The sequence below is a fragment of the Pelobates fuscus genome, chromosome 5, assembly GCF_036172605.1.
Source record: "Pelobates fuscus isolate aPelFus1 chromosome 5, aPelFus1.pri, whole genome shotgun sequence".
Taxonomy (NCBI): domain Eukaryota; kingdom Metazoa; phylum Chordata; class Amphibia; order Anura; family Pelobatidae; genus Pelobates; species Pelobates fuscus.
In genome coordinates this window covers 139,359,516-139,385,877 of record NC_086321.1, presented here as the reverse complement: position 1 = coordinate 139,385,877, position 26,362 = coordinate 139,359,516, and the positions used below count along the sequence as shown (strand labels likewise).

The 26,362-nt window shown below is 37.3% G+C and overlaps 1 protein-coding gene across 2 annotated transcripts in view; it reads left to right on the top strand.

Moving 5' to 3' along the window:
- Nucleotides 1-26,362, top strand: part of STX2 (syntaxin 2) — a 92,008-nt gene that overhangs the window by 28,346 nt on the left and 37,300 nt on the right. For both annotated transcript variants that reach the window (XM_063454345.1, XM_063454344.1), the window contains exons 3-5: nt 4,064-4,163; nt 13,019-13,093; nt 16,378-16,451. In XM_063454345.1, coding sequence (XP_063310415.1) covers nt 4,064-4,163; nt 13,019-13,093; nt 16,378-16,451 — 249 coding nt within the window. The remainder of the gene's footprint in view (nt 1-4,063; nt 4,164-13,018; nt 13,094-16,377; nt 16,452-26,362) is intronic.

Genomic DNA, 26,362 nt, shown 5'->3' with positions numbered 1-26,362 from the left:
CAAAGAGTGAAATTACACGTGGATTCATTCAGTTTTTCAGAAGGCAGCTATATCTAAATCTTTAGCCCTCCAATAAATAGTGTGCCTAGCTTGAAGATCCAATAGGACTCTCTCTGTTTTAAGGTTTTTGATCTATTCCCCCCTCCCCCCATTTTTTGATAGACTGTTTCAATTCATCTAATACTTAAGCCCTGTGGGGTCTTCATTATGGTTTTCCAAAAAATGTAGTGGAACTCCATGATTGCTGTGTTTTTTTTTTCTCTTTATAATTCCTATATGTTCATTTGTTCTGGTATTCAGTTTTTTACATGTCTGACCAAAATCCTGTTTGCCTCATGGGCATTCTAAAAGGTAAATTACATATGGTATATTGCAATTGATAAATCGTTGGAATTCATACTTTTTTATTTTCTTTGTGATGGGATGAATTTTATTTTATCCCATTGTTTGATGAATGGACAAGTTTATACAGTTTTTTTTAATTTTATTTTATTTTTTCCGACCTCTGTATACTCTTTTTATTAACAGATTACCAGATGTATACTTGGGCCGATTATGTTTTTGATGGTTCGGTTCTTTCTGAATACAACTTCAGGTTTTTCACCATCTCTTTTACACGTGGTTTTGTTCTGGGAACTAATAGCCCAATATTTCCACATGATCTTCTTTATTTTTGATGCTGCAGAGTTGTGGGTGAACACAAAGATTGGTAGTGACCTATTTTTGAGTCATTTTCCTATAGTCCTTTTTTGGCAAGTAAATCTTCTCTGTTTGTGTTATGAACTTCATAAAACATTTTTGGGAGATGTCGATAGTCATAATGTTTTTGTACGAACAGAGTTGTAAGATTAAGAAATTCTTGCTCTAATTCTTGGGGTCTGCTACAGTTTCTTTTGATCCTCATATATTAACTTGGGTTGGTGGGCACTTCTGGCATCTAAAAAAACCATTGAGATCAACCTCCTTGTGATGATTTTTAGTTTGGAGCTTTCCATCTTTATCCAGGAAATATTCAGATCCAGGAAGGTGATGTTTGTTCTACTGGCTTCATGGGTGCATCGTAACTTCATATTATTGGAGTTTGTATGGTCTATAAACTTAAGTAGATGTGCCTCTTCTCCTCGCCATGCCAGTATGATGTCATCAGTGAATCTTTTGTAGAACAAAAATTGATCACAAAACGGATTGTTCTAAACATATTGGCTTTCCCACCATTCCTTAGTCAGATTAGCATATGAGGGTGCTAGTTTTGTCCCCATAGCAGTCCTAGTTGTTTGCATGTAAAATTGCTTCTCTGCTCACTACTATTGGAAGGATTCTGTAATATCCACATACACAGGATTGCAATTATAAATATATCTGCACTTTTAACCACAAGGACTTATCTTACAGATAAAGGAATTATTGTGCAGCACCAAGTTTTCAAACTTTGTAAGTCTGTTAAAGTCTTTGAATTTCTCACCCCATACTTTTCAGCTTATGAATATATTAATGTATGCTTTATGGATGTAGGTTTCAATGTGTTAATTGTCTAATTTTAAATAAAAGGTAATTTTAAATATAGTAGTCTCATTTCCTCTTTGCCTTCTTTAGGCTATATCTACTAAAATTCTTCCTTTCCCTTTTCCATTCTTTTACCCTTTCCCAACTTCCTCCACCCCTTTTATACCATTACCAATATCTCTGTATGTGCAATGTTTCAAGCTGAAACACTCCACATACTGACTCTTACCACCATGGCCACTTTAAATCACTGGTCATGATGGTTCGAGTAACCCTTTAACAAGGAAGCCTTGGAAAAACAAACTCATGCATTTTTGGTTTTAACTGCATTGTTCATATGCATTAAAAATAAATATTTTGTAACCTAGACTTTCCCTTAAAATTCTTCCTTTAGTACTCAAAATAAACATTCTGGTATTCTGAGTTTAGTGCTGGAACAGGAAATATGTTTTTCTGCTTTCATATATTTCCTTACCAGATTATTTGACTGTTAAAATAGTAGATTTCTACAAATACCCGAGACCTTTTGACTTTTTCCGCAAAAATATATTTAAAGCGGCACAGTCACTTCCCCTGAAAAATGTGTATATTATAAAGATATAATCTTTATGAAATGCTCATTTTGGCCTTGTTGGAATTTCCGTAAAATTGCAACCCAGTCAAGAGATTTTTATTAAGAGAGAAGTTTTATTCTTCGATCAATTGTAAGAAATTATGACCCTCTTACAGGGATATTCTTGTAGGTAATGTGTGACAAATAAGACACAAACAAAAGTGTATAATACATTGTATTGTTAATATTGATTTAGGTTACTTTTACAGATTTTAGAAGGCTATACACATTATAACCACATCCAGTCCAAAACCAAAAGATACATAGTAAAAGGGCAATACTTAAACATTTAAATGAAGATCTTCCCCTTGTGTCTTCATCTTTGGTAGTCTGGGACAGTCTCTCTTAGTTCACCATGGCACCTGTGCTTGCTGCACTGTTCTCTCCGAAAAAGAGGAGAGGAGCCCAACCTCCTTGGCTGTTCTTTTAAAGACTGATTCTTGCAATCATTAACTAAAAGTTCCAGAATCCCTTTTCCCTCCCAAAAGTGGTTTATCCAGCCCCCTTTATCCAGAGAGTTCTGTTTTTACACAAGTCTTTCCCTTTGATCTCGTCCTTTCAGCTATACTGTAACATTGTGTAAGATGTGACCAGTTAGGGTTGGTTTTTGGGTAGGTTGGGAGCAGGCCTGGACTTCTTTTAGAGACAGGATAGTTTGGGAAAACACATACTTCCATGGTTACACCTAGATGCTATTTACTCTGATCTTCTGATAACATGCAGGGGAACTGCTGGAGGAATGTAAGCTTTTTGTTTTAGCTGGGTGCTGTAAAATGCAACTGAAAGCTTTCATCATTATCACACTAATATTAGTCGAACGAGGTCAGCGTTGTTTTGTCGTCTAGTTCATGGAACTCAAATCGGACACGCGATGGCACGAACACCGCTGAACTTTACCTTCTCCAGACTTCAACATCGTAGTACTCGTGATACATCACAGCATCCAAATAATTTATGGCAGTAAAAGCCAACAAACAGTATTATGACATTCACTGTTAAAATGCTACGCAGAACTTGAAAAATACCCCACTTTTTTAATTTCTCACTTCTTTTAAGGTTTTATTCATATTAAATTGTGTTCCTTATATACGTATTTGATGTAAAGTTAAACTCATTTCTCCTAAACAAAATGATTCATAACTATGGGTACACTTAATATGAACGAGGTAAAATATGGGTAAACCGACCTATATTTCAAATTCTAGCTTTTGTTTTGGTTCAGAACTTGGACAATTGCCTCCATCCTTAAGGGATTAAAGACCTTGAAAGGAATATATACATCCTATCAAAGTAAACATTCAGCTTCCTGGTTGAGTGAGTTGCACATAGCTCAGTCTTGGAAAGCAAAGCACAGTATTTCACACTGGGATTGTGCACTATGTATTGTGGGTAATAACGCATACTGTGTAGTGTGTAAAGCATATCTTTAGCAGTTTGGCTGTAACAATTATTTTGATAAAATGTCAGTCATTTTTCTAGAACATGTGCATTTTCATAAGTTTATAAGTAAATATCCAGTTTACATTGGAAAGCATGAATACATGCATACCTCAGAAAGCATTTTTGCACATCATGTATGTAGCTCCAGATGATATACTTGGGAATGCACTTGAAATGGGTTTCTGTAAGGCCAGCCAATAACTGCATAATGTTGGATGATACTACCTGGAAGCAGCAGGGATAAGAAATAGATTCTTTGTTTCATAAATCTCTTTATTTCTTCTGGGTTTTAAGATATTTTTTACCTACTCAACCTGGAGTCCACTTTGATCTTTCTTTTTCCTTTTTTTTTTATTTTATTTTAAGCTTTTTCTGTCTTTTTTTTTTCTTCTTCTATTCTAACACTAATCAACACTATTTGCTCTGTTTTACGTGAAATCCATTTTTAATTTTTATAATTGAAATTTTTTTTTTTCTTGTGCTTTCTTCAATCTTTTTATCCCATAGGTAGAAGAGATACGCAATTGCATTACTAAAATATCAGAAAATGTAGAGGAAGTGAAAAAGAAGCATAGCAGGATATTGTCTGCACCCCATCCTGAAGAACGTAAGGTCTTGATTGTTATTGTCTAATTCTTTTATTTTGCAAAAATTGTCAAACTTTAGGATTATCTTTTCTCCCCCTTTTTCATAATATGTGCTTGCTTTGTTTCACCTGTGTGTGGTGTGCTCACTGTGTATCTTCTGTGTGCAGTGTGGACACACTGTGTCACTGGAGTTTGCTCTCTTTGTGTCGCTGGTATACATTCTCTGTCATGTATGTGTGGTAAATACTGGTAGTGTCTTGTGTGCTAACTGTGGCATGTGAATGTGGTTCGTATTGACTGTGCTAGAATCTAACTGCACACTGATGCATACATCTACCAGCACTCACTGACTCATTTAAAAGCACACTCACACACAAATCCAGTAACACGCTCAGACTGACTGACACTCACACACCACAGATTACCAGCACCTGACTTGCAACCTGTCTCATAAGCTCCTTGCCTGTTAAGTGTTTGCTGCCTGGATAAGATGTCATGCTGCATCCCGGCAGCCACTAGTCCTAGGTGTTGTGAGGAACGGTTGACTGGTGCCACTCCTCATACTTCCTTTTTGAGCCATCATGGGAATACCTGAGAGAGTTTAGCAGTCCTGTATGTAAGCTTGCCTAAGAAACATGTTCTTAACTATAGCATCAGATATACCGCCTGCTGTTTTTTTTCTGACTAGAGTGCCAAAACTCAAGTATCTATCTGAAGCCCCGCTCAGAGATGTGCTACTCCGCATGCACTACTATCACATTAAAATCAATTCCTGTCACATGGTCGTTCCAATAAAGATCTCCCCAGCGACTATAAAGATGTGCAGATTTTAGCAGACCTACACACTACCACACTGAAAAAAACAAAAGGGAAACCTGTCATCCAGTTACAGAAGTACTTAAAAAGAAAAAAAAAAAAAAAAAAGCCAAATATCTTATTAATGGGACTTTCCTACTAAACTTGTGCTACAAACTGACAAATGGTTAGACCTATATCTGCAGACATAGTACTTCTGTAGGAGACCCACTTCCCTAAAACAAAGATTCCTACAGTCAGACCCTTACCCCCACCAATTTTATGCTACAGCCAAAACAAAATCAAAAGGAGTATCTATCCTCATTAACAGACATGTAGCTTTCACTCTACAAGTTTATAATAGGACTGGATGCTAGATATGTGATCACATCTGCAATTAATGAACAGCCATACACTTTGTTCAACTTATACGCCCCAAACACCAACATAAAGGGTTTTTCTGGAAAAATTCAGACCGATACGATCAAACCAAGCATGTTTCTCATTGAGGGAGATTTTAATTACAACTTAGACACACAGACACCACGACATTACCTCCTATACCAACGTGTAGAGCCCTTAATAACTTCATACCCACAGGAAAGAGAATTTACTTATTATTCTACGTTGCACAACTCTTACTCAAGCAGTAAGATTTCCTCACAACGGGTGCTGCACTATAACATATAACAGATCATAGACTGTTTAATCATGCCCGGGTAATACTTAACATTGAGAATTTCTCAAGTGGCAGGCCCTTCCTTTGTGGAAAAATTTGAATCTGATCTAAAATTCTACTTTCAAACCAATGTCTCCCCAAAACATGACGCCTCAACTGTGTGGTCAGCTCATAATCTGTATATACAAGGCCTTCTCATTCATTAAGCCTTTACACTCAAATTAAAGTATGTCAGAGTTGATCGACTGGAAGAAACGACTTCAGGACTTAACAAGACGTAATAAGGTAACACTGAATCCTAAGGAAACCGTTAAAATTAAAGAGCTCTCAGCTAACATGAATGCCATGAATCTCCAGCGGGTAGGATGTCAACTCGAAAAATGCTATGCATGCAGGGGAACCAAGCAGGAGAGATTTTTTTTTTTTCCAGCCGCTGAACTAAAATCTTGTCATGCCCAACTCAAAATTCCCTACATACTTAATTCTTCAAACCAAGAGAATTTGGCAATGTGTTCACAAACGGTTATAGCCAACTAATACATTTTAAAAATGATACAGTATATCTCAATATTTAGAATCCGTCTCTCTCCCGAAAATATCGAACCATCAACTAGACTGCCAAGTTGCACCAGCTACTGCACAAGAGATATACAGCAGGAATTCAGTGCTAATCAACACACAATATATGCAGAATGGGAAGCAACCCAAGAGATACGTTGCACAATTAAGAAACGAGCTATCTAATATTTATTACTAAAAAAATGTGGGCACGTATTGACGCCACGCCTGCCCAACATGTTTGAAGAATCTGTTGCGTAAGGTGGATTGCAGGTGGAAATATTGCACGCCGATGTGGTAACACTTAGGGGCATTTTGTCAACGATCATCCATTAAGTAGGTTTCGTGGGAGGTAGACGTGGAGCTGAAAGTTCAAGGAAGGTATTAAATCTAATGTACACACTGGTGACTGCTTATCTAACTTTTGGGGTATTAAGTTGACAAAAAACAAAATGATTTCAAGAGAAATTAAAGTGCCAGGAAAACAAAGCTGAACATTCGCCTACTGTCAAAGAAGCATCTTAGAGGAAGTGGTTGTGACGCACCCAAGTTATAGGTCTCCCTAATGAGTAACCATTGAATCATTTTGGTCTGTTAAACAGGTTAACTATTTTGGATCCCCAAATAAAAGATACTGGACTCCAATAATATCTCCCCACAACATCCTTGTCTCTTGTGGGATGAAATAAAACATTATCAATAGCAGCTCCAATACAGATGCTAGACCACTTAATAGCTACTTTTCCCAACAGACCCTGTAGTAGCTTGGCAACACACACTTGTACATGTTATTTTGAAAGGGAACATTTTAAACTCTTCCACCACATATCAGATTAATTTAACGCATTTAATTTATCTTTAATTTTCTACGTAAAACTCAAATTCTTCTGAAGCTTTTCTGTACCTTGACCTGACAAAGACATCCATAGATGGGATGTGTATAGATAGATAGATAATCTAATCGCAAAGTACTCTCACAAGGATATGGGTAGCTGATGACAGAAAAGGGAGGGATTGTTGTTTGCCAAGGTATGGCAAGTGACAGACTTCATGGCAAACAGAGGACAGACTTAATGCACATCTCGCCTCGAAATACGTAGGAAGGTTCTATAGGTGTATATATAGGTTGTACCTAGCACCAGCAAGGTTGTCACATTTAGGGGGCTAATTCTCCTCATGCTGAGATGCGGGAGAGCTTGTTGTATAATGTATCACATCTAATGGCAATGCGTGTTGGTATAACCCTTTTGACTTAGAGCAATGCGTAACGGGATGAATATCGAACCATTGATAGAATTATGCCTTTTCCTGATAATCCCACAGAATATCCCCAAGCAGCAAAAGAGAATAGTTTCACATCCTGGTTTTGTGCATCACACTTTTTTGGCCAGACTCTGGAAACAAACACTTGTACCACTTGAAACTGACATTATAGGTGAAGTTACACTCATCGGAGAATATGAATGCATGATGACATCCCAGATAGACACCCTCCAAACAATAACACATTTCTGAAACATTTGGAAAAAGTTAATTTTTTTTTTTTTTTTTTTTTAGAGAACCGATCGATAACGCAGCCTAAGGAAACAAAATGAAGCTTAGGATACATATGTATGAAGCTTGAATACGTTAGGGCCAGGAGCACAAATGTTAATTCCTGACCCTATAGTGTTAAAAACCCATCTTAGCTGCTGCCCGAAAAATGCAGTGTTCTAAACTGATACTTGTATGTATTAAACTCAATATATGTAAATTAAATAGATTTAAAAATAAAAACAAATTGGAGTGAAATATAGGCATGGTGTGTGGTATTGTCAGGACTCCTTTTAAAGAGATCGCTTCCTGCTTTTTATTGTCTCCTTAAGCTATCTTGGGCGTGGCATTGTGCTAGGAGATCACTGTGGTGCTTTTCTGGTGACACAGAGCTAACTTTATCAGCAGCAGTAACTGTTCCCTTAAGATATGATACATGTTTTTATTACACTACATCCTGAATGTCTGTACCTGTTCACAACAGAGTATATATTTCCTTAACAACCGTGACATGAAAAGCCTGTAAAATTAACTGGATGGAATACATTGCCAGCCCCCCACCCTTTCCTCTTGAATAAAAATGCATACTTTTTTTTTTTCTCTTTGGATTGAAAGAGTACCAACATAGATATATTAATAAAAATGAGCATGCCACAGCATCCGAAATAGAATAGAAATTCAGTTTTTTTTTTAATTTTTTTATTTCTCCACCTTCCTTTGCAAATTATTTAATTTACTTTCTCTGTACTCACTAATTTATTGAAGTTACAATGCATAACCCACGTATCATCGTAAAACATTGCCATCGAGTTCTGGATAGATGTTTGCGATTTCCATATACCTAAAATTCATCAGCTCTGAAATAATGTGCTTTGCATTGAATTATGCTGTCAAGCTGTGGTTATGAAGAATAATGCATGAGTGACATTATCTACTGTGCAAAATGGGTTTTGAAAACTTTGAGTATATCACGAGATAACTGGCAGTTACACAGGCTCCGAAAATTATGCAGAATTGCTCCCACATGGACAGTAATTTCAGGCAGTCAAATGAAATCATGGCCATATAGGACCCATTGCACTAGGCGGAAACCTAGGGAAGAGGGCAAACCGTTTTTAAACCATTTACCTTTACACCTATAGGAATGGATGAAATAGTGGTATTTTGGGTATATGTACAGAATAATCTATACTAGAAGCCAAAATATGGAACTGCACTTACGCTGTTCATAAAAGCCTGGGTGCAACCAAACCAAGGACCAGGACCAAGCAATGGTTAATAGTAACCAAAGAAAGGTTCAGGCACTCCAGGGCTTGCTTAGATATTTTTTTATTAGAACCACAGTGTCCAGCTGCAATGTTTCGACTCGAAGGTCTTTTTCAAGCTGCTAAGCTTTGGAGTGTCTGGACCTTTGAAAAATCAATATAAGTGTTGGAAATATTTAGTTGAGTACTGATTTATCTTCCTGCTGCATAAAGAAAATTCTAAAAAGCTGTAATAAAATAAAAAAAATAAATATAACAAAACATCCATATTTACCCAAACAAGTTTGAACAAATTTATAGAAGGTTACATAATTGATTATAGAAAGTTTATACTATTAATACTGTAAAACCTTATATACCAGTAACCACTGCATGATGAAAATACATATGTGATTTATGGCACATACAAAAGGCTCTAGTAGTGTATTAAGAAAGCATAAAATGTCACTACAGCCTTCGAAAAGAATACTGATCTGCAGCTTTGGAGTCAAAAGACGGTAGAATTCCTTTTCCTGCACTTTGCCCAAGGAATGTGAACCTACTGCTCTCGGTTTATCTGTCAAGCTATTATGATAAATCATTGAACAGTCAAAAGAAGAAAAAACATCAACAAAACTCCCAAAACACAACACACATTCACAAACGTTTTATTTACAAGGAACGTATCAGAACGTATCAAAATGGGTAGGACATCAGGTGAAACATGCTTAAATGTTTTTACTTGCTTCAAATCAATGGCAGACTAACATTGCCATCACATGGATTCCCCCCCCCCCCAATATGTTGCTATGGGTGAAATAGACACAATTACATTTGTATGTGTATCCATCTCCCTGTTCTGTCACCATATCTGGTTGGGATTGAGATGGTTAACTTGCACCGTGTAGCGCCAAGTCGATAAACCCAAGGCACTGTTTAGTACTCTGGCACTGTCCCTTCAGTCAGTTTTAAAACCCTTTCTCTGAGACAATCTGATTGAAAAGATAATAAAAAAGCAACAGCAGACTAATGAGAACATAAAAGTTTATTCCACCAACTTGGACCCAGAAACATTTCAATTTGGGAAGGTCTTCCAACGGCCTGATAAAGACATTCAAAGGTTGAAATGTTGCTGGGTCCACTTAGGTGGAATAAACTCTCCTGTTATCAGTCTGGTGTTGCATCTTTTATATTTTTCCTAGAGTTGGGGGACATAGTGGGAGGGTCCATTAGCATGCACCCTGCCACAACCTTTGGTGCGCTGATCCCTCTAATTGTTTGTGTTCATCTGATTTGAAATAATTGAGCATTATCTAAAAATAACAATTAACAAGGAAAATTGGTGTGCAGTATTACCTAGAACAGCTAAAATTATTCATCGTTTGAATCTACTTGAAACATTGTACAAAGTTATTAATAAATGGTATCTTGTTCCCACAAGATTAGCGAATATGTATAGCTCGAGCTCACCATTATGTTGGAGATGCAAACAGAAGTTGGGCTCTTTTATACATATTTGGTGGGAATGTGAGATTGTGAGTAAACTATGGCTGGAAATTTTTGGCACTCTAAAATCTAATCTCAAAGCCGATTCCTAAATCTCCAGAAAATGCTATTTTACATTTAAATATTGAATCTTTATACCCGAAGGACTTGACTATTTATATTCATTTTATGGTAGCGGTTAATATAACAATAGCCAGGAACTGGAAAAATTCATTACCTTTTTCTTCAGATAAGCTGTTATCTCAAGTTAAGTTTCAATTGGGAATGGAATCACAGTTGGGCAAGATATATGGCAAAGATCTGAAGAATAAAGACTACTGTACTTTTTGGTTAGAGAAACTATAACGAGAGATTATGGCTGATCCTAAGTGACAGAGTATCCAGGCCACAGCCAAATTTAAACTGGCGGATTTTCCGCATACTGACTCAAAGGCGAGCCTGGAACTCTGAGATCAAACTATTGTACTCCACTCTGCATGAAATTTGTCGTATTTGTTTGTTGTGTTATGGCTTTTATATGAATGTGATGGATTTTTGAATATTAATGTTTTATGTATGAAATGTCATTGTTTATTTTGTCCCTTTGGAAGTATATTTGAAATACAATAAAATATAAAAAAGAAAAAAAAGAAATAATGGAGCAACAGCCACTAGAGGCATGTAAACGTTGCTATCGCTGCAGAATGCCAATTATTTTACCACACCGCATTGGAGATGAGAGGGAAAATTAAAAACAAGTGTCGCTGCTGACAATGCATATGGAGGAATGTCTTTCAGAGGGGGCATGCAATTTTCACACACATACTAAGTTGTTTTCAGCTGTTGTAACCAGTCAACTTGCCTTGAACAAGGGCCAAATATTGAGATCTTAACTTTGCTAGTATGTCCTGGTGACTGTTTTATGTGGCTGTGGGCAAGTGGTAGGGGTACATGACAGGAACGCAGAGCAGGATTAATCTTTAGGTGACCTAGGCTGGAGCCCAGGATCTATTATTTTGTTTGGCCCCATTCACCATTCCTATATGAAGAATGAAAGGGGTAGGGCAAACTGGTAGCCTGCTTGGGGTCCTGTGAGATACTAATTATCCTCTGCAGGAAATATGCATTGGGACCACATTCTACAGATCTATCCATTTCCACAAGACTGAATCTTTATCCCAGGGCAAACTACCAAATCTATGTTTCCTTGGAGTACGCCCATAAACCAGATTCTTGTTAGATGTGCTTATGCTACTATGTTTTCATTGTGATCTTCCCTTTTAATTTGAACTTAATATGTTTTTGATTTAAAGTTTTGTCAACATATGCTTCCTGGTATAGGATTTTCAAACCTGGACACTTAAGGATCACTATAGTGTCAGGAAAACAAAGCAGTTTTCCTGACACTATAATGCCCTGAGGGTGTCCTCCTCCTGTGGCGCTGAAGGGGATAAAACCCGTCAGCAGCTTACCTTAATCCAGTGCCGGGCTCCCTCGGCGCTGGTGACCTCTCCTCCCCCGCCGACGTCAGCTCCCCCTTCCAACGTCGGCGGAGCCGAATGCGCATGCGCGGCCAGTGCCATGTGCGCATTCAAAGTGTCCATAGGAAAGCATTTCTCAATGCTTTCCTATGGATGCTCTGCGCGATGGAGGCGAAATGTGCCTCCAGCGTCGCAGATGCTCCTCTATTGGCTGTCCAGAAGACAGCCACTAGAGGCTGGATTAACCCCAAATGTAAACATAGCATTTTCTTTGAAACTGCTATGTTTGCATCTGAAGGGTTAAAACCTGAGGGACCTGGCACCCAGACCACTTCATTGAGCTGAAGTGGTCTGGGTGACTATAGTGTCACTTTAAGAGATTTTTCATGTCATGGCATAACAAAACACTTAATTATGAGGGTCAGATTTTGCCCTGGCACCTCGGATTTGTCTGCCCTTTAGCCAAGCCGTGCAGGAAATACTGAAACCGGGTGCCACAGGGAGCATTGGAGCAGTTATCTTCCTGCAGCTCCTCTCTGCTCCATCACACACTGTTTAGTGATGCCGGAAGACTGAACAGGACGTCACTCCAGCCCCAGCATCACAACAGAGAGCATGCAGGGAAGCAGAGAGGAACTGCAGGAGGATTAGAGAGCAGCCCCACTTGGAGCCAGAAAAAGAACCACTCAGCTCTCCCAAAGGTTGGGAGGCTGGGTGGATTTAAAAAAAAAAAAAAAAGTGTGTGTGTCAGTCAGTGTGTGCTTGTTAGTGTATGTCTGTTTAGGTACCAGACCCCTCCAATTGCATGAGATGGGTGTTTTTACTCACCTTTTCTCTGTTTACAGGAACAGGCTATAGACAACAGAACAACTACATTAAAATGTAGTGATTCTGGTGACATTGGTGTCCCTTTAAGAATAGCATTTTTTGCTTGCTGAAAATGAAACTTTGTTAGTTTAAAAAAAAAAAAAAGGCTCCTAGATTCAAAACTTAAAAAAAAATTTTTTTCAAGCCCTGGGTTAGTGTTAATCGGCTTAAGTCAATGTGAGTTAAGAATCTGTGTAAATTGTGTTCATCTGCACTGTTCATATTTCTTTCAGGAACGAAAGAAGATCTTGAGAATCTTAACAAAGAAATTAAGAACGTTGCCAATAAAGTGCGAACCAAGTTAAAATGTAAGATAGTACTTATGTTGAATTTCTAGCACCTTGCAGTGTGAAACCACATTTTTGCCAACTTCTCTAAAGAAGGATCATGTCTCAATATGCTTATACAATGAAGACATGCTTTATTGCTTGTAAAATGTGACTAATTCAACAGGGGTAGCACTGTACAAGTCATTGAGATGTATTTTTTTTGTACCTGATTCAGTGGAATGCTTAAAACTTAATAATACCCTAGTGCAAACAAGGAATAATATATATATATACACACACACACACACACACACACACACACACACCGTATTTTTACATATCCTTGAACATCCGATGTTGTTTATACCTTTAAGAAAATGAAAAACAGAAATAGTGCAGTACCCATATGTACACAAGTGTGATATACACATACATTGGAACACTCACGTATTATTTGCCTGTTGGTCCGTTTAGGCGACCTGCCCCTTTTTCTTTATGAAGAGTAGTTTAGGAGTTTTCTTGTGTATTCAGCAGTAGTATGCAGTATCTCAAGGGAAGATATGTGTGTGTGTATATATATATATATATATATATATATATATAGTGTGATACCATTTGTAACAAATATTTTCATATAAATAGGTAAAATACTCACAAGCCTGGAGCCTAGTAATTGGCTCAGTTGAACAGCAGAGTATGGTTAGGGCCCATACCACCCTTAGTTGTAGAATGCAGGAACATTGATGGTAAAAAAAATATAAAATAAAAGTATAAACTTTAAAAAGTATATACTTTATTAGAACTTACAATTAAAATTTCAAAATAGTAAAATCTTGGGTCTATTTATATCACGATTTGATATTTTAGTTGTAAGTTCAATATATTCCTTGTTTGCACTAGGTGTACTATTAAGTTTTATGCACATATTTAAGCGCTCCACTGAATCTGGTACAAAAAAATTCTGTCTTTAATGTGCATTTCAATTCTCCAAAAATCATATCACAGTGTGGTAGCAGCTAAGAGATTATTATTTTTTAGCACAGTCCATCGATATAACACTTGCACTTTAATAAGCGCTCATATACATCAACTGTATTAAAATGTTTTTTTTGCCTAAGTGGGAGTACAACTCTGATCACCAGTCCTGATGATCTTGGTCCAGTTTAAGGGACACTGTAGGCACCCAGACCACTTCAGCTCATTGGGTTTGGGTGCCAACTCCCATCACCCTTAACCCTGCAAGTGTAATTATTGCATTTTTTATAAACTTCAATAATTACCTTGCATGGTTATAGGGTCAGGAACACAAACATCCTGACTCTATAGTGTTAACACCACCATCTAGCCCCTCATGCCTCCATAAATATAGTAAAAATCTTACTATATTCAAACCTGAAGCCTTAACTCTGCATGCTGTTAGACTCAGAAAAACCATCAGTCTGCTGACATGTGGTAGCCTGATCCAATCAAAGTGCTTCCCCATAGGATTGGCTGAGCGTGACAAAGAGGCAGATCAGGGGCAGAGCCAGCATTATTCAAACACAGCCCTGGCCAATCAGCATCTCCTCAATTAATCTCTATGAGGAAAGTTCAGTATCTGCATGCAGAGGGAAGAGATACTGAATGTTTGGATGCATTTTATACAGTCAAGACCCAGGAAGGATCTCTAACAGCTATCTGAGGAGTGGCCAGTGAAGTTATCACTAGGCTGTAATGTAAATACTGCATTTTCTCTGAAAAGAAAGTGTTTACAGCAAAAAGCCTGAAGGTAGTGATTCTACTCACCAAAACAAATTCAATAAGCTGTAGTTGTTCTGGTGACTATAGTGTCCCTTTAACCCCTTAAGGACACATGACGTGTGTGACACGTCATGATTCCCTTTTATTCCAGAAGTTTGGTCCTTAAGGGGTTAAGTCCTCCTCTAGTGGCTGTCTGCCACTGTCTGCATGAGGACCTCCAGCGTCACCAGAATCCACATAGGAAAGCATTGAATAATGCTTTTCTATGGGGAGGTCTAATGCACATGCGCATTGGGTTTCACCTGCCGGCGGGGGGGAAGGGCATGGGCAGAGCCTGACCCAGCGCCGAGGGACATTGGCCCTGGATTAAGGTAAGTGGCTTCAGTGGGATGGCGGGAGGGGGCCATGGCAGGATTCTCTAGTGCCAGGAAAACAGGTTTGTTTTCCTTGCACTAGAGAATCCCTTTAAGAGATTTTTATAGGGAGTCATTGGAGATCTATGGTGCACTCTGCAAAACCTTTGCTACTTGAGTAGCATTATAGCTCTTGGGCATTATCATGCTTTGCGTGATGACACTGAACTTTGAATATATTAAAATAACTTGAGTATATCTTTAGAACTAAAACAGCTGATGCTGTTTCGGACTAACTAGCACTAGCTAGGGACAACTACTGCACTCTCAGATCTCCCATTATGTGTGTTTACATAAACGTAAGAGAGACAAACCTCTAGGTCACTGTATGTTAAAGAAAGGAAATAGACATCAGTAACGTAGAGAGCATTCAGGACTGTCACATTAAGATTAACCTAAAAAAAAAAAGAAATTGATGTTGGGGCAGTGTTCATTTTGTCGACTAACAATCTGTCACATTTTAGTCAACTAAAACAATTCAAATGACAAACTAAATTTAAATTTGCTGCCAAACTAACACTGTTTTAGGAACAACAAATACTCTATAAATTATGCAGACAAAAGGTGTACTCAGTAATTTTATTTAAAATTTACACAAAATGTGCTACACAATTGACTATTTCATGAAGATAAACCCTTTTATGAAATACTCGCATTGACTGTTGGCTTGACTGCGTGAAGTTTCAGTAAAATTCTATCATAAGACATAGTAGGGACTATATAGTTATATGCATTTCTCCTTCACTTGACAAAAGTTTACCAAAAGCTAATGCTGTCACATGTTTTCCCTCCCCCCAAGCTGTCAACAGTGAGGGTTATGGTGAAAATGGCATTGTCAATGGAGTCTTGCGGGATCTTCCATAGACATCAGTATTTTATTCAAGCATGTGTGCGAAAGTACAGCACTGATGTGGGCTTCCAGGAGATGGACATCTTCAGGTGTGTAAAGCCTACCTGCCACGATACGGCAAGCATCAATGACACTATCGAGTGTCTTTGCAAAATATGCAGATTCCAGAAGGTGACGGATGTGACAGAGCGGCTTTAAAGCAACATTTGTTACAAAGATGCTGTGACATTGAACAGTTTCTAGTACACTTGTGGTGATGCAGTTTTGTGTTTTGGTTTCTTTCTATGCCAGATGTAACATTTGATCCACATATTTTACAGGTATTGAACAAACAATTGAGCAGGATGCACATTCCAACAGATCCTCTGTCAATTTACGAGTTCGGAAAACTCAGGTATTGTTTCAGTAAATATTTCAATAATAATAAACAAAAATGTTATTAAAGAAAAATGGAAAAAAAAATGCTAAAATAAGATCCACAATTATGTTACAAACTGGGTATGTATGATCCACTATTCCACTGCATTTGAAAGATGAAAGCACACTTCAATAGTGCTCACTATAGAAGTGTAACCGCCTCACTAGAGGGGCTTTCGCATCACTGAGTAAATCTCATTTTTTTTAGACCTTCGGAGTGTGCCAGCATAGGTGGGGGAGATGGTTAGTGCCAGGAGTATAACACAGTTGCCAGGGACCCGAGGATAGTGACCATTGTAAACACCGCACTCTAGCAGAGTGCGTTTGTCCTGCAAGAGACAGTCAGGCAGATGTTGCTTAATTAATTTCCCATAAAAATAGGCACTTTAACCCCTTCAGGACGGAGTCAATAGTACACGTTCTGATCAAAACAAAAACTGTAATTTGCGCTAGATGTCTGTTTAGCCGTAATTCACCTCTTTCATATTAAGTGCACCCACACTTATTATATATTGTTTTATTCAGGAGAAACAGGGCTTTAATTTCTCATGAACTATTCATATATGAAACATAATAATAATAGTTCCGTCTGACATTTTAGCTGTAAATGTCATAAAACTAAGCTTATACTGCAATAAAATGCACATATGTGTATTCAGCAAAGACTCACGAGTACAACAGTACCCTCATCAACAGGTTTTACGGTGTTTTGTAAAGTTACAGGGTCAAATATAGCACATTCCATTTTTCCGTTTTTTTTCCATATTAAAATTTGACAGATTAGTAATGTTACGTTTGAGACTGTGTGGTAGCCCAGGAATGAGAATTACCCCAATGATGACATACCCCACTTGCAATACCTTGGGTTTTCTACTTTTGCAAATGGTATGCCAAGTCTTTTTTTAGTAGCCACTTAGTCACATGTAGTGCTTGCGAATTAAATTCTCTGTACTTTCTGCCTGGGCTGTCAGGCATGTCAATCAAATTTGAATTAATAAAATCACATAATTATGCTAAAAGAGTACTTAAATATACACGTAGAATTTTATTTAAATGCTACGTGTATACTTATGTAATCATTAATGTAAATAAATATATATTAACAAAATACAGTAAGAATGAAATTACGTGTGTATAATTCATTTTTTTAAAATATTTTATTTATGTATTATTGTAATGTGTGTGTGTGTGTATATATATATATATATATGCGCAATAAATAAATAATCAAAATGCACTCACAGGTCTTCGTGTTGTAGAAAAACTAGTGCTTTATTAATCCATGTGTAATGTACAAAAATCAATAGATGGACTTTTGTACATTACACATGGATTAATAAAGCACTCGTTTTTCTACAACACGAAGACCTGTGAGTGCATTTTGATTATTTATTTTTTGCTTATATATTTGACGCCAGCAATTTGCACCCAGGCATGTGAGACACAACATTTCTTTGGAGGCAAATAGATAAAAATTACAAAAATAAGTGCTCTCTGTCTGTAAATAAAGCTGCAGTTCACCAACAAGGTGTTCCCTCAACCTTGTGCATAACAAGACAAATATACAAAGAAAGGTGAACAGCGCTAGCGGTATACACAGATGTATATATATTTACATACGTAATTGGAGATATTCCTCGATGGTATAACTTAAAAGAGAAGAACAGAATGCAATAATAGTGCAATATGTATTGCTGGTATAGTGGACGGTAAAAAATTATATAAAATTCTCACTCACACTTTTAAGAGCTTTATAAGCTCAATGTCAAGAGCCTGGACGGAATAATCCCCGTCTATGGATTTCTTGGTGTGCAATCTTCTAGATGAAATAGACTAGAGCAATGGACCTGCTCTAGTTTAAACAGCTTCAGGTGGAACAATCCCCACCTAAAGATGTACAGTCAAGATAAAATTTTAAAAGTCCGTGGTTCTTCCTCACTTAACGCGTTTCGCCTTGCACTTTTGAAAAAGCCAAGGCGAAACGCGTTAAGTGAGGAAGAACCACGGACTTTTAAAATTTTATCTTGACTGTACATCCTTAGGTGGGGATTGTTCCACCTGAAGCTGTTTAAACTAGAGCAGGTCCATTGCTCTAGTCTATTTCATCTAGAAGATTGCACACCAAGAAATCCATAGACGGGGATTATTCCGTCCAGGCTCTTGACATTGAGCTTATAAAGCTCTTAAAAGTGTGAGTGAGAATTTTATATAATTTTTTACCGTCCACTATACCAGCAATACATATTGCACTATTATTGCATTCTGTTCTTCTCTTTTAAGTTATACCATCGAGGAATATCTCCAATTACGTATGTAAATATATATACATCTGTGTATACCGCTAGCGCTGTTCACCTTTCTTTGTATATTTCTTTGGAGGAGAGTGCCAAGCCTTCACCTGTATGTGTGTGTGTGTGTGTGTGTGTGTGTATATATATATATATATATATATATATATATATATATATATCTATATCTTCATTCTAAGTGTATTTTAATACTAATATATGTACTTATATTAATATTAAAATACACTGTTTATGACGTGTGTATGTATATATGTATATATATATATATATATATATATATATATATATATATATTTATTATCTCTCCAAAATAGGCAGGAGCACTCACTTACTTAAAATCCAAAATTTATTAGAACATCTTTAAAAAACGATCAACGTTTCAGTTCTGCACAGAGGACTTTCATCAGGATCAAAGATATATGAAATACAAACAATTATTAGTTCTATACACAGAAATATCAAGCTAAATGACTTACCCCCAGGTGAAGTGCTGTGTGTGATCGGCATCCTGCCGTTCCCAGTGCACATGCGCGAATAAGCTCCGCCCCCAAAATGACATCATTACGTATTGACGTCCAAACAGTCTCCATGGTGACGCTAATAGCTATTTGCTCACCATGGAGATAAAGTAAATACAGGGGAAACGAGCAGTGAATATGTACACTATGTTGGATCAACAACAAAGACAATGTGATCCAATGAACGAACCTAGTGTAATAAAACTAAGGCATAAGTGCTGTAATGATATAGACAGTGATAATGAAGTACCATTACATTATTGCTAAAAGAGCAGGTGGTACTGATTTAAAGTGACAAGTTCGCATGTAAGGAAAGTGCATGATTGCTGTGATTAATGCTAATATTATGGGTCTCAATAATTAGACAAAGTGACTAGTGCCTATAAAGACTGATTAAGTGCTAGTGCAAAAAACCATGTGGATACAAAGTGGTAGGTGCCAAACTGAAAAATGAATCGCTGTTAAATAAAGAGACCAGTGATCATGCTAAAAATCCAAAAAAGAGAGGGTTTATCAACTGATGCTGTGTATAAATCATCAAAAGAATACACTTATACCAAACATTTACTACATACACATATTAAAAAAAAAAAAAAAAAAAGTCCAGGTCACTTGGCTGCCAAAAAAACGTTATTGCTACTATAGACAGTAAGCAGGTGAACGGATATTAACTCCTATACATTAAACCTATGGTATACATTTACATATATTATTATCAAAAAGGTTTCCTGCATTGCTAAACTTAAACCTCAGTATTCAGGTTTAATTGCCGTGTTGGCACTGTGAGGAAAAAGGGTTGGCATGTATTGCCAAGTTTGGGCACTCTGGCTCAAAAAGGTTCGCCATCACTGCTCTATAGTGTTCTGCAGCCTATGTAGGTATCCCACTAGTGGGTGAAGGTGAGCATTACTGGTCTTTCAACCCACATCATCCTGCTCTCCTTGCTGCCGCTCCGCCTCTTTGTCTGATATCAATGTTGATCACCTCAGCCAATCCAATGCTACCCCACAGTGAAGTATTGGGTGTCTATTGCGCATGCACATCAAAATGATGTGCTGCACCATTCTAATGCTCTTCGATGAGCAGTATTTTCTCAGTAACAAAGTTTAACTCTATTATAGCATAAGAAGTGCCTTTAGGGGCTGTCAGGAAGTCAGCCACTAGAGGAGTATAGACCTGCAGTGTAAAAATAGTCCTTACAGAAGAACAGCAGAGTTTTACACTGCAGGCTTGAATGACAAGGGCACTGCATCCATACCAGCTCAGTGACATGCAGTGGTGTCTTTAGTGCCCCTTCAATCTTATAACCATTTCATCACAGTGAATTGGTTATAATGTCTAAAGTCAACTGGTGCTCTCTCTCCATTCAATGCCAAATCATTTTTGTGCAATTTAACACTAATTAAACGATCCTTAGCCTGCCACAGCCCAGCCTCTGCTGAAAGAATTAAGTCAGGAGTGACACTTCTTTGTAGACCTACCAATTCATATCAGCAGTGGGAGTTGTGATAGGCTGAAAGAGGTCAGCTATCGTTTCCTCATTAGCCCTAGCAGGACAAATGGGATGAGCTGCTGAGGATGCTCATCTAGCATTAAACCATTAAAAAGGTTTAATGCTGAATTAGGAGGGCGCCAGGGGACTTGATACTCTTTAATCACTTAAAGATGTCATAATCTTTTTAAAGAGGAACAGTCGTCTATTGTGTTAAACAGACAAAATAGTCACCAAAACGGCTTTAGCTTAACCCCTTAAGGACCAAACTTCTGGAATAAAAGGGAATCATGACGTGTCAGACATGTCATGTGTCCTTAAGGGGTTAATGAAGCGTTTTTTGTTTGTAAATCATGTCTTTTGAAGTCTCACTGCTCAGTTATGACATTTGAGTTAACTCACTTTTGTTTGTTTATGCAGCCCTAACCACACCTCCCCTGGCAGTGGCTGACACAGTCTTCATGAAAACAAAAATGTATTCATTTTCAATTAGATGTAAACTTGCTTTAGAAGTTACTTGCTCTGTAAATTGAACTATAATCAGACACAGGAGGCTTCTGCAAATTCTACCAAGCGGTTAACAGTGCAGTGGATGAGAAATCATAAATTAAACAGACTGCAATAAAGGAAGTATAAACATTAAATCTCACTTTACAAGTAGTGTTTAAGGAGTCTGTTTATACAGCCCTAGTGACACCTCCCTGTATGTGACTTAGACAAAGTGATATAGCTCTTAAATGGTCGAGAATTTAGCAGTGAGGCTGCAGGGTCATAAACTATACACCAACTCTGCTTTATTTAGCTAAAATTGTGTTTGTAACTATAGTGTCCCTTTAATCTTTTAAGGTTGTCTGTATGCTTCTCTAGCAAACTGAGTGGTGCAAAGGACAGTGTTTATAAGAATAATTGTCAGGAAATTAGGTTGGAGGCGCCCAATTGCATGATAAAAATGTGTCGTTTTCTACATTTAATGTTACTTTCACATCTCATACACTTGTGTTAATTAATAAGTAAACCTACTATTAAAATCCTGGGATGTAACAGGTATAACAAGGTATTGTGCCAGGTGTAAAGTATGTATCAAAATGCATCTACAATAGATGACGCAGCTTGGATTGGTAGGAGTAATATTTGGGCAATATTTTTGCCTCTCGTTATAGGATGGCCATGATGGCTGCATTAAGTCTAATGGACCGTTACCTTACTGAATTGAATTAAACGGAAACTATAAGCACTCAAACCACTTCATCTCAATGAATTTGACTCTGAGAAGTATTTGATTGGTGGAATTATTTCCGGCGCAATTACTTTTCATGCATTTCCAAGCTCATCTATGAGATGCATGTAATTGTATGAGAAAACAGCAGGCAAGGTGGTGAAACATGGGGTGGAAGGATAAGAAAAAGGATGGCAGAGGTAACAGTGATGCCAGGGACATTATATAAATAAAATTCATATTTCTCCCTATAGTTTTTTTTCTTTCATTAACTTCAGTAACCATCAAAAACTAGATTTTAACTATGCACAAACTTGAGCTTGTTAAGTGGCGTTGTTACCTTTTGGAAGGATGTTCCTAGGTACCAACTGTTATGTGTCCCGGTTTCTTGGAAAACACGTTTAAAACCTATTGGATTTTACCTTATTCATACTTTAGAACTAACAAACACACTTATAACAGATAGTCCAGGCCCTGTTCTTACATTCCTGAAATTTCCCTTCCAGCATACATTCCTGCTAATTTAACTCCTTAAGAAACATATCTATTTCGTATTTTCAGGACAACTGCATGTTTGATTTTAAGTGAAACACAGAAAATATACAAACAAAGTGGGATTAAGTGTGGTGGCAATAAATGCCACAGATCACCTGAGTGGGAACCCCTTACACCACTCTATAAAATACAAACAAAAAAATACATACAATGTAGGAGATGATTCACACTTCTAGACTGATTCTGTAATATAAAAAGCAATATAGTGTAATATGCTAGTACAATTGTATCAATTGAGATGAGCGTCAGGTACTCACAAGCCTAGAGCCAAATTTCTGCATATGGCTCTCATGGATAGCGCTGTGGGACTTTTCAGGATGTCCCTCTCCTATTCCCAGATCACTTATATGATGCTCCGGTTGGGTAATAATCCAGGTTCCACAACTTGACTTGACTTTTTTCAAGAGAAAACTTTATTGCTCCCAAATGTGGAATAAAACATGAATCAAATTAAAATTTCGATAAAATAAATAAAAAATAGAGTAACTGTATACAGTCCTGCCAATTGGCAAAAGTCCAAGTGTCCGAAACGCGTTTCGCCCCGTACCAGGGGCTTTTTCAATCGGTGTATGGGCTTCTTTCTCTGTTTGGCGTCTTCTTAATCCCCTTGTGTCTTTTCACTTCCGGGTTCCGGCTATCGCACGTATGGAACGCAACGTGCGTTCCACCGCTGACGGCATGCGTTCCACTTTCAGATGGCGCCGTCGCTATCTGCTGACGTCACTGGAACGCATGTCGAGCGTGTTGTGCGTTCCATTTCGGAATTAATAGAAATTTAGATAATTTAATGGCATAACATAAAAGTGTTAAATAGATATGAATTTGTATAGCATTAGTGGCTTAGTATTAAAGTGCTGGTGAAATTTAAATAGCATTAATAGCTTAACATTAAAGTGCTTAATTCAGCAATAAAGTGCTGATGGCTGTGCAAAAAGTGATATTGCCTTTAACTTAAATAGTATTATTCACATTGAAAAGCATCATATGCTGACATCTTATATTAAAGTGCTGGTGTTGTGCCGATGGTGATAATCATTCTTAATCTTAATACTATTATATATAAAGTGATTATAGTTGTAGGGTATTATTCACTATCCATTATAATATTAAATATTAATCACACAGGTGTCTCTAGGTGGATAACGAAGTGCTTTCCGTTTTAGAGGATTGCAAATATATCTAATACTTTTAAAAGCCTGCTCTATGTAGTAGGAGGTGACAGCATTTTCCTGATATTATTCCATTTTATTCTCGCATAAAGATGTATCTAACAGATAGGCTTTTAGAAGAAATGACAGACCTCGAAGTCTGAATTTAATCCGTGGGGTATTAGAGTGTTAAAATTATAGATGAATTTCATTTCTTCTATTCCGATTTTTTTGTTAAAGTCACCTCCCCTCCAATCTTTTTCTACAAGTTTAAGTGGGCAAAAAAATAGGTTCTCAGGTTCCTGGTTATGGTGGGTTTTAAAGTGCTTTGATAAACTGTGTGTCTCTAGACCTTTTTTTATGTTGCGCACGTGTTCCGAAATTCTTATGTGCAGGCATCTTATGGTTCTGCCTATGTATAATAGGCCACAGGGGCATTTTATCACATAAATGACTCCTTTAGAGAAGCATGTAAGTTGTTCCTTAATGGTGAATTCCTTATTGATGAGATCTTTAATATCGGTCAGGTGTCTCTTTTTGCTTTTGGTGGTCCTGCACGCCAGGCAGGTCCCACACCCATAGAAACCTTTATTATAGTTTAGAAAATGTTTTATTTTGGCTGGGCCTTCACTACTTCGAACTAGGGTTTTTTTCATATTAGTGGCACCTCTATAAATTATACGTGGTTGGGTCGGTAACATAGTTTTTAAAACAGGATCTTCTTGTAAGATATACCAGTATTTCCTGATGGCTCTATTTATTTGTTTATGGTTACCGTTAAAATTGCAAATAAAAGGAATATTCTGGGTATACGTAGATTGTGTGTTTTTGGGTTTGTAGGTTAGTAAATCCTTCCTTGATGTGTTCATTACTTCCTCCATAGCTATGTTCAATTCAGTTTCTTCGTATCCTTTTTCTTTAAATTGTTCTCTTATTCTCCCTGCTTGTGTCTTAAAGTCTTCGTCATTAGTGCAGTTTCGCCTTATCCTCAAAAATTGTCCTTTGGGTGCGTTCTTAAGCCATGGTCTATGGTGGCAGCTTGATTTCTCGATGTACCCGTTTGCATCTACTGTTTTGAAGAAATTTTTTGTTTTAATTTGCTCATTTTGTACAAAGATGTGGAGATCTAAAAAATGGATTTCCTTCTGACTTTGAGAGGTGGTGAGGATAATCCCCCAGTCATTGTCGTTTAAAAAGTGTTTGAACATCTCTAAAAGGTCTGTCGTGCCTTCCCAGATTAAAAAGATGTCGTCTATATATCGGTGGTAGGACACCAAATTCGACACCCAGGGATGGATTGAATAGATGAAATGTTCCTCCCAATACGCCATAAAAAGGTTTGCGTAACTGGGTGCGAATTTGGTGCCCATCGCCGTCCCTCTAATTTGTAGATAAAATGTGTCGTGATACCAAAAAAAGTTGTTTGTTAGAATGAGATGGATCCCTTCTAAAATGAACTCTATTTGTTCATCTTTAAAATTCGCTTTAACTAAAAAATATTTCACCGCTCTTATTCCTATTTCGTGTGGGATAATGCTGTACAAGGATGTAACATCACTTGTGACCAAATGATAACTGTGTTTCCACTGGATAGAATCTAGAACTTGTAAGATATGGATTGTATCTTTCAAGTGTGACAATGTCTTAGCAACTATAGGCTGTAGTAGTATGTCGATGTACTCTGAAATTCTGGAGGAAATGGAGTCTATTCCTGATATAATTGGGCGTCCGGGTGGGTTTAGTGGGTTCTTATGGACTTTAGGTAAATAATAAAAAACCGGTAATTTCGGGTGTGCTGTCTGTAAATATTTACCTTCTTTTTCTGTAAGTATTTCTTTTTCCAATCCCTTCTTAATATATTCTTCAAAGAGTTCCTTCACTTTGTTAGTGGGATTTGAATTAAGTTTTTGGTAAGTGCTGGAGTCTGAAAGGATTCTTTCAGATTCTTCCATATATTTCTGCTTCGATAATACCACTATCCCCCCCCCTTTGTCGGCTGGTTTTATAATCAGGTCTTTGTTTTTTTGTAATTTTGTTAAAGTATTCTTTTCTTTTTTAGACATGTTTTGTTGAAATTTATTTAGTTTTTTAATTTTGTTTATTTCCCCCATCACCATGGTCTCAAATGTTTTCATTCCATCAGAGATCATGTGTCTGGGAAAAAAAGTTGATTTCTCTTTCAATTGTGTTTGAACAAAATTTTGTTCGCTTTCCGAGGGTTCATTCGTCGGGCAATCTTTATCATTAAAAAACTTTTTTAAACATAGGTTTCTCATGAATTTATTCATGTCAATAAAAAAGTTGAATTTATCTATTTCGGCTGTAGGGGCAAACTTGAGGCCTTTTTTCAGGACTTTTATTTCTCCATCAGTAAGTGGGCAATCAGTGAGGTTAAAGATTCCATTGGAATCTATAACCTTCCCTTCTTTTCTTTGTTTCCCCTTTCTTCCTCTTCTGATTCTTGTTCTCTGGATCTCTGGCGTTTGCCCGGGGATTCCCCTAAAAGCCTATCTGTTAGATACATCTTTATGCGAGAATAAAATGGAATAATATCAGGAAAATGCTGTCACCTCCTACTACATAGAGCAGGCTTTTAAAAGTATTAGATATATTTGCAATCCTCTAAAACGGAAAGCACTTCGTTATCCAC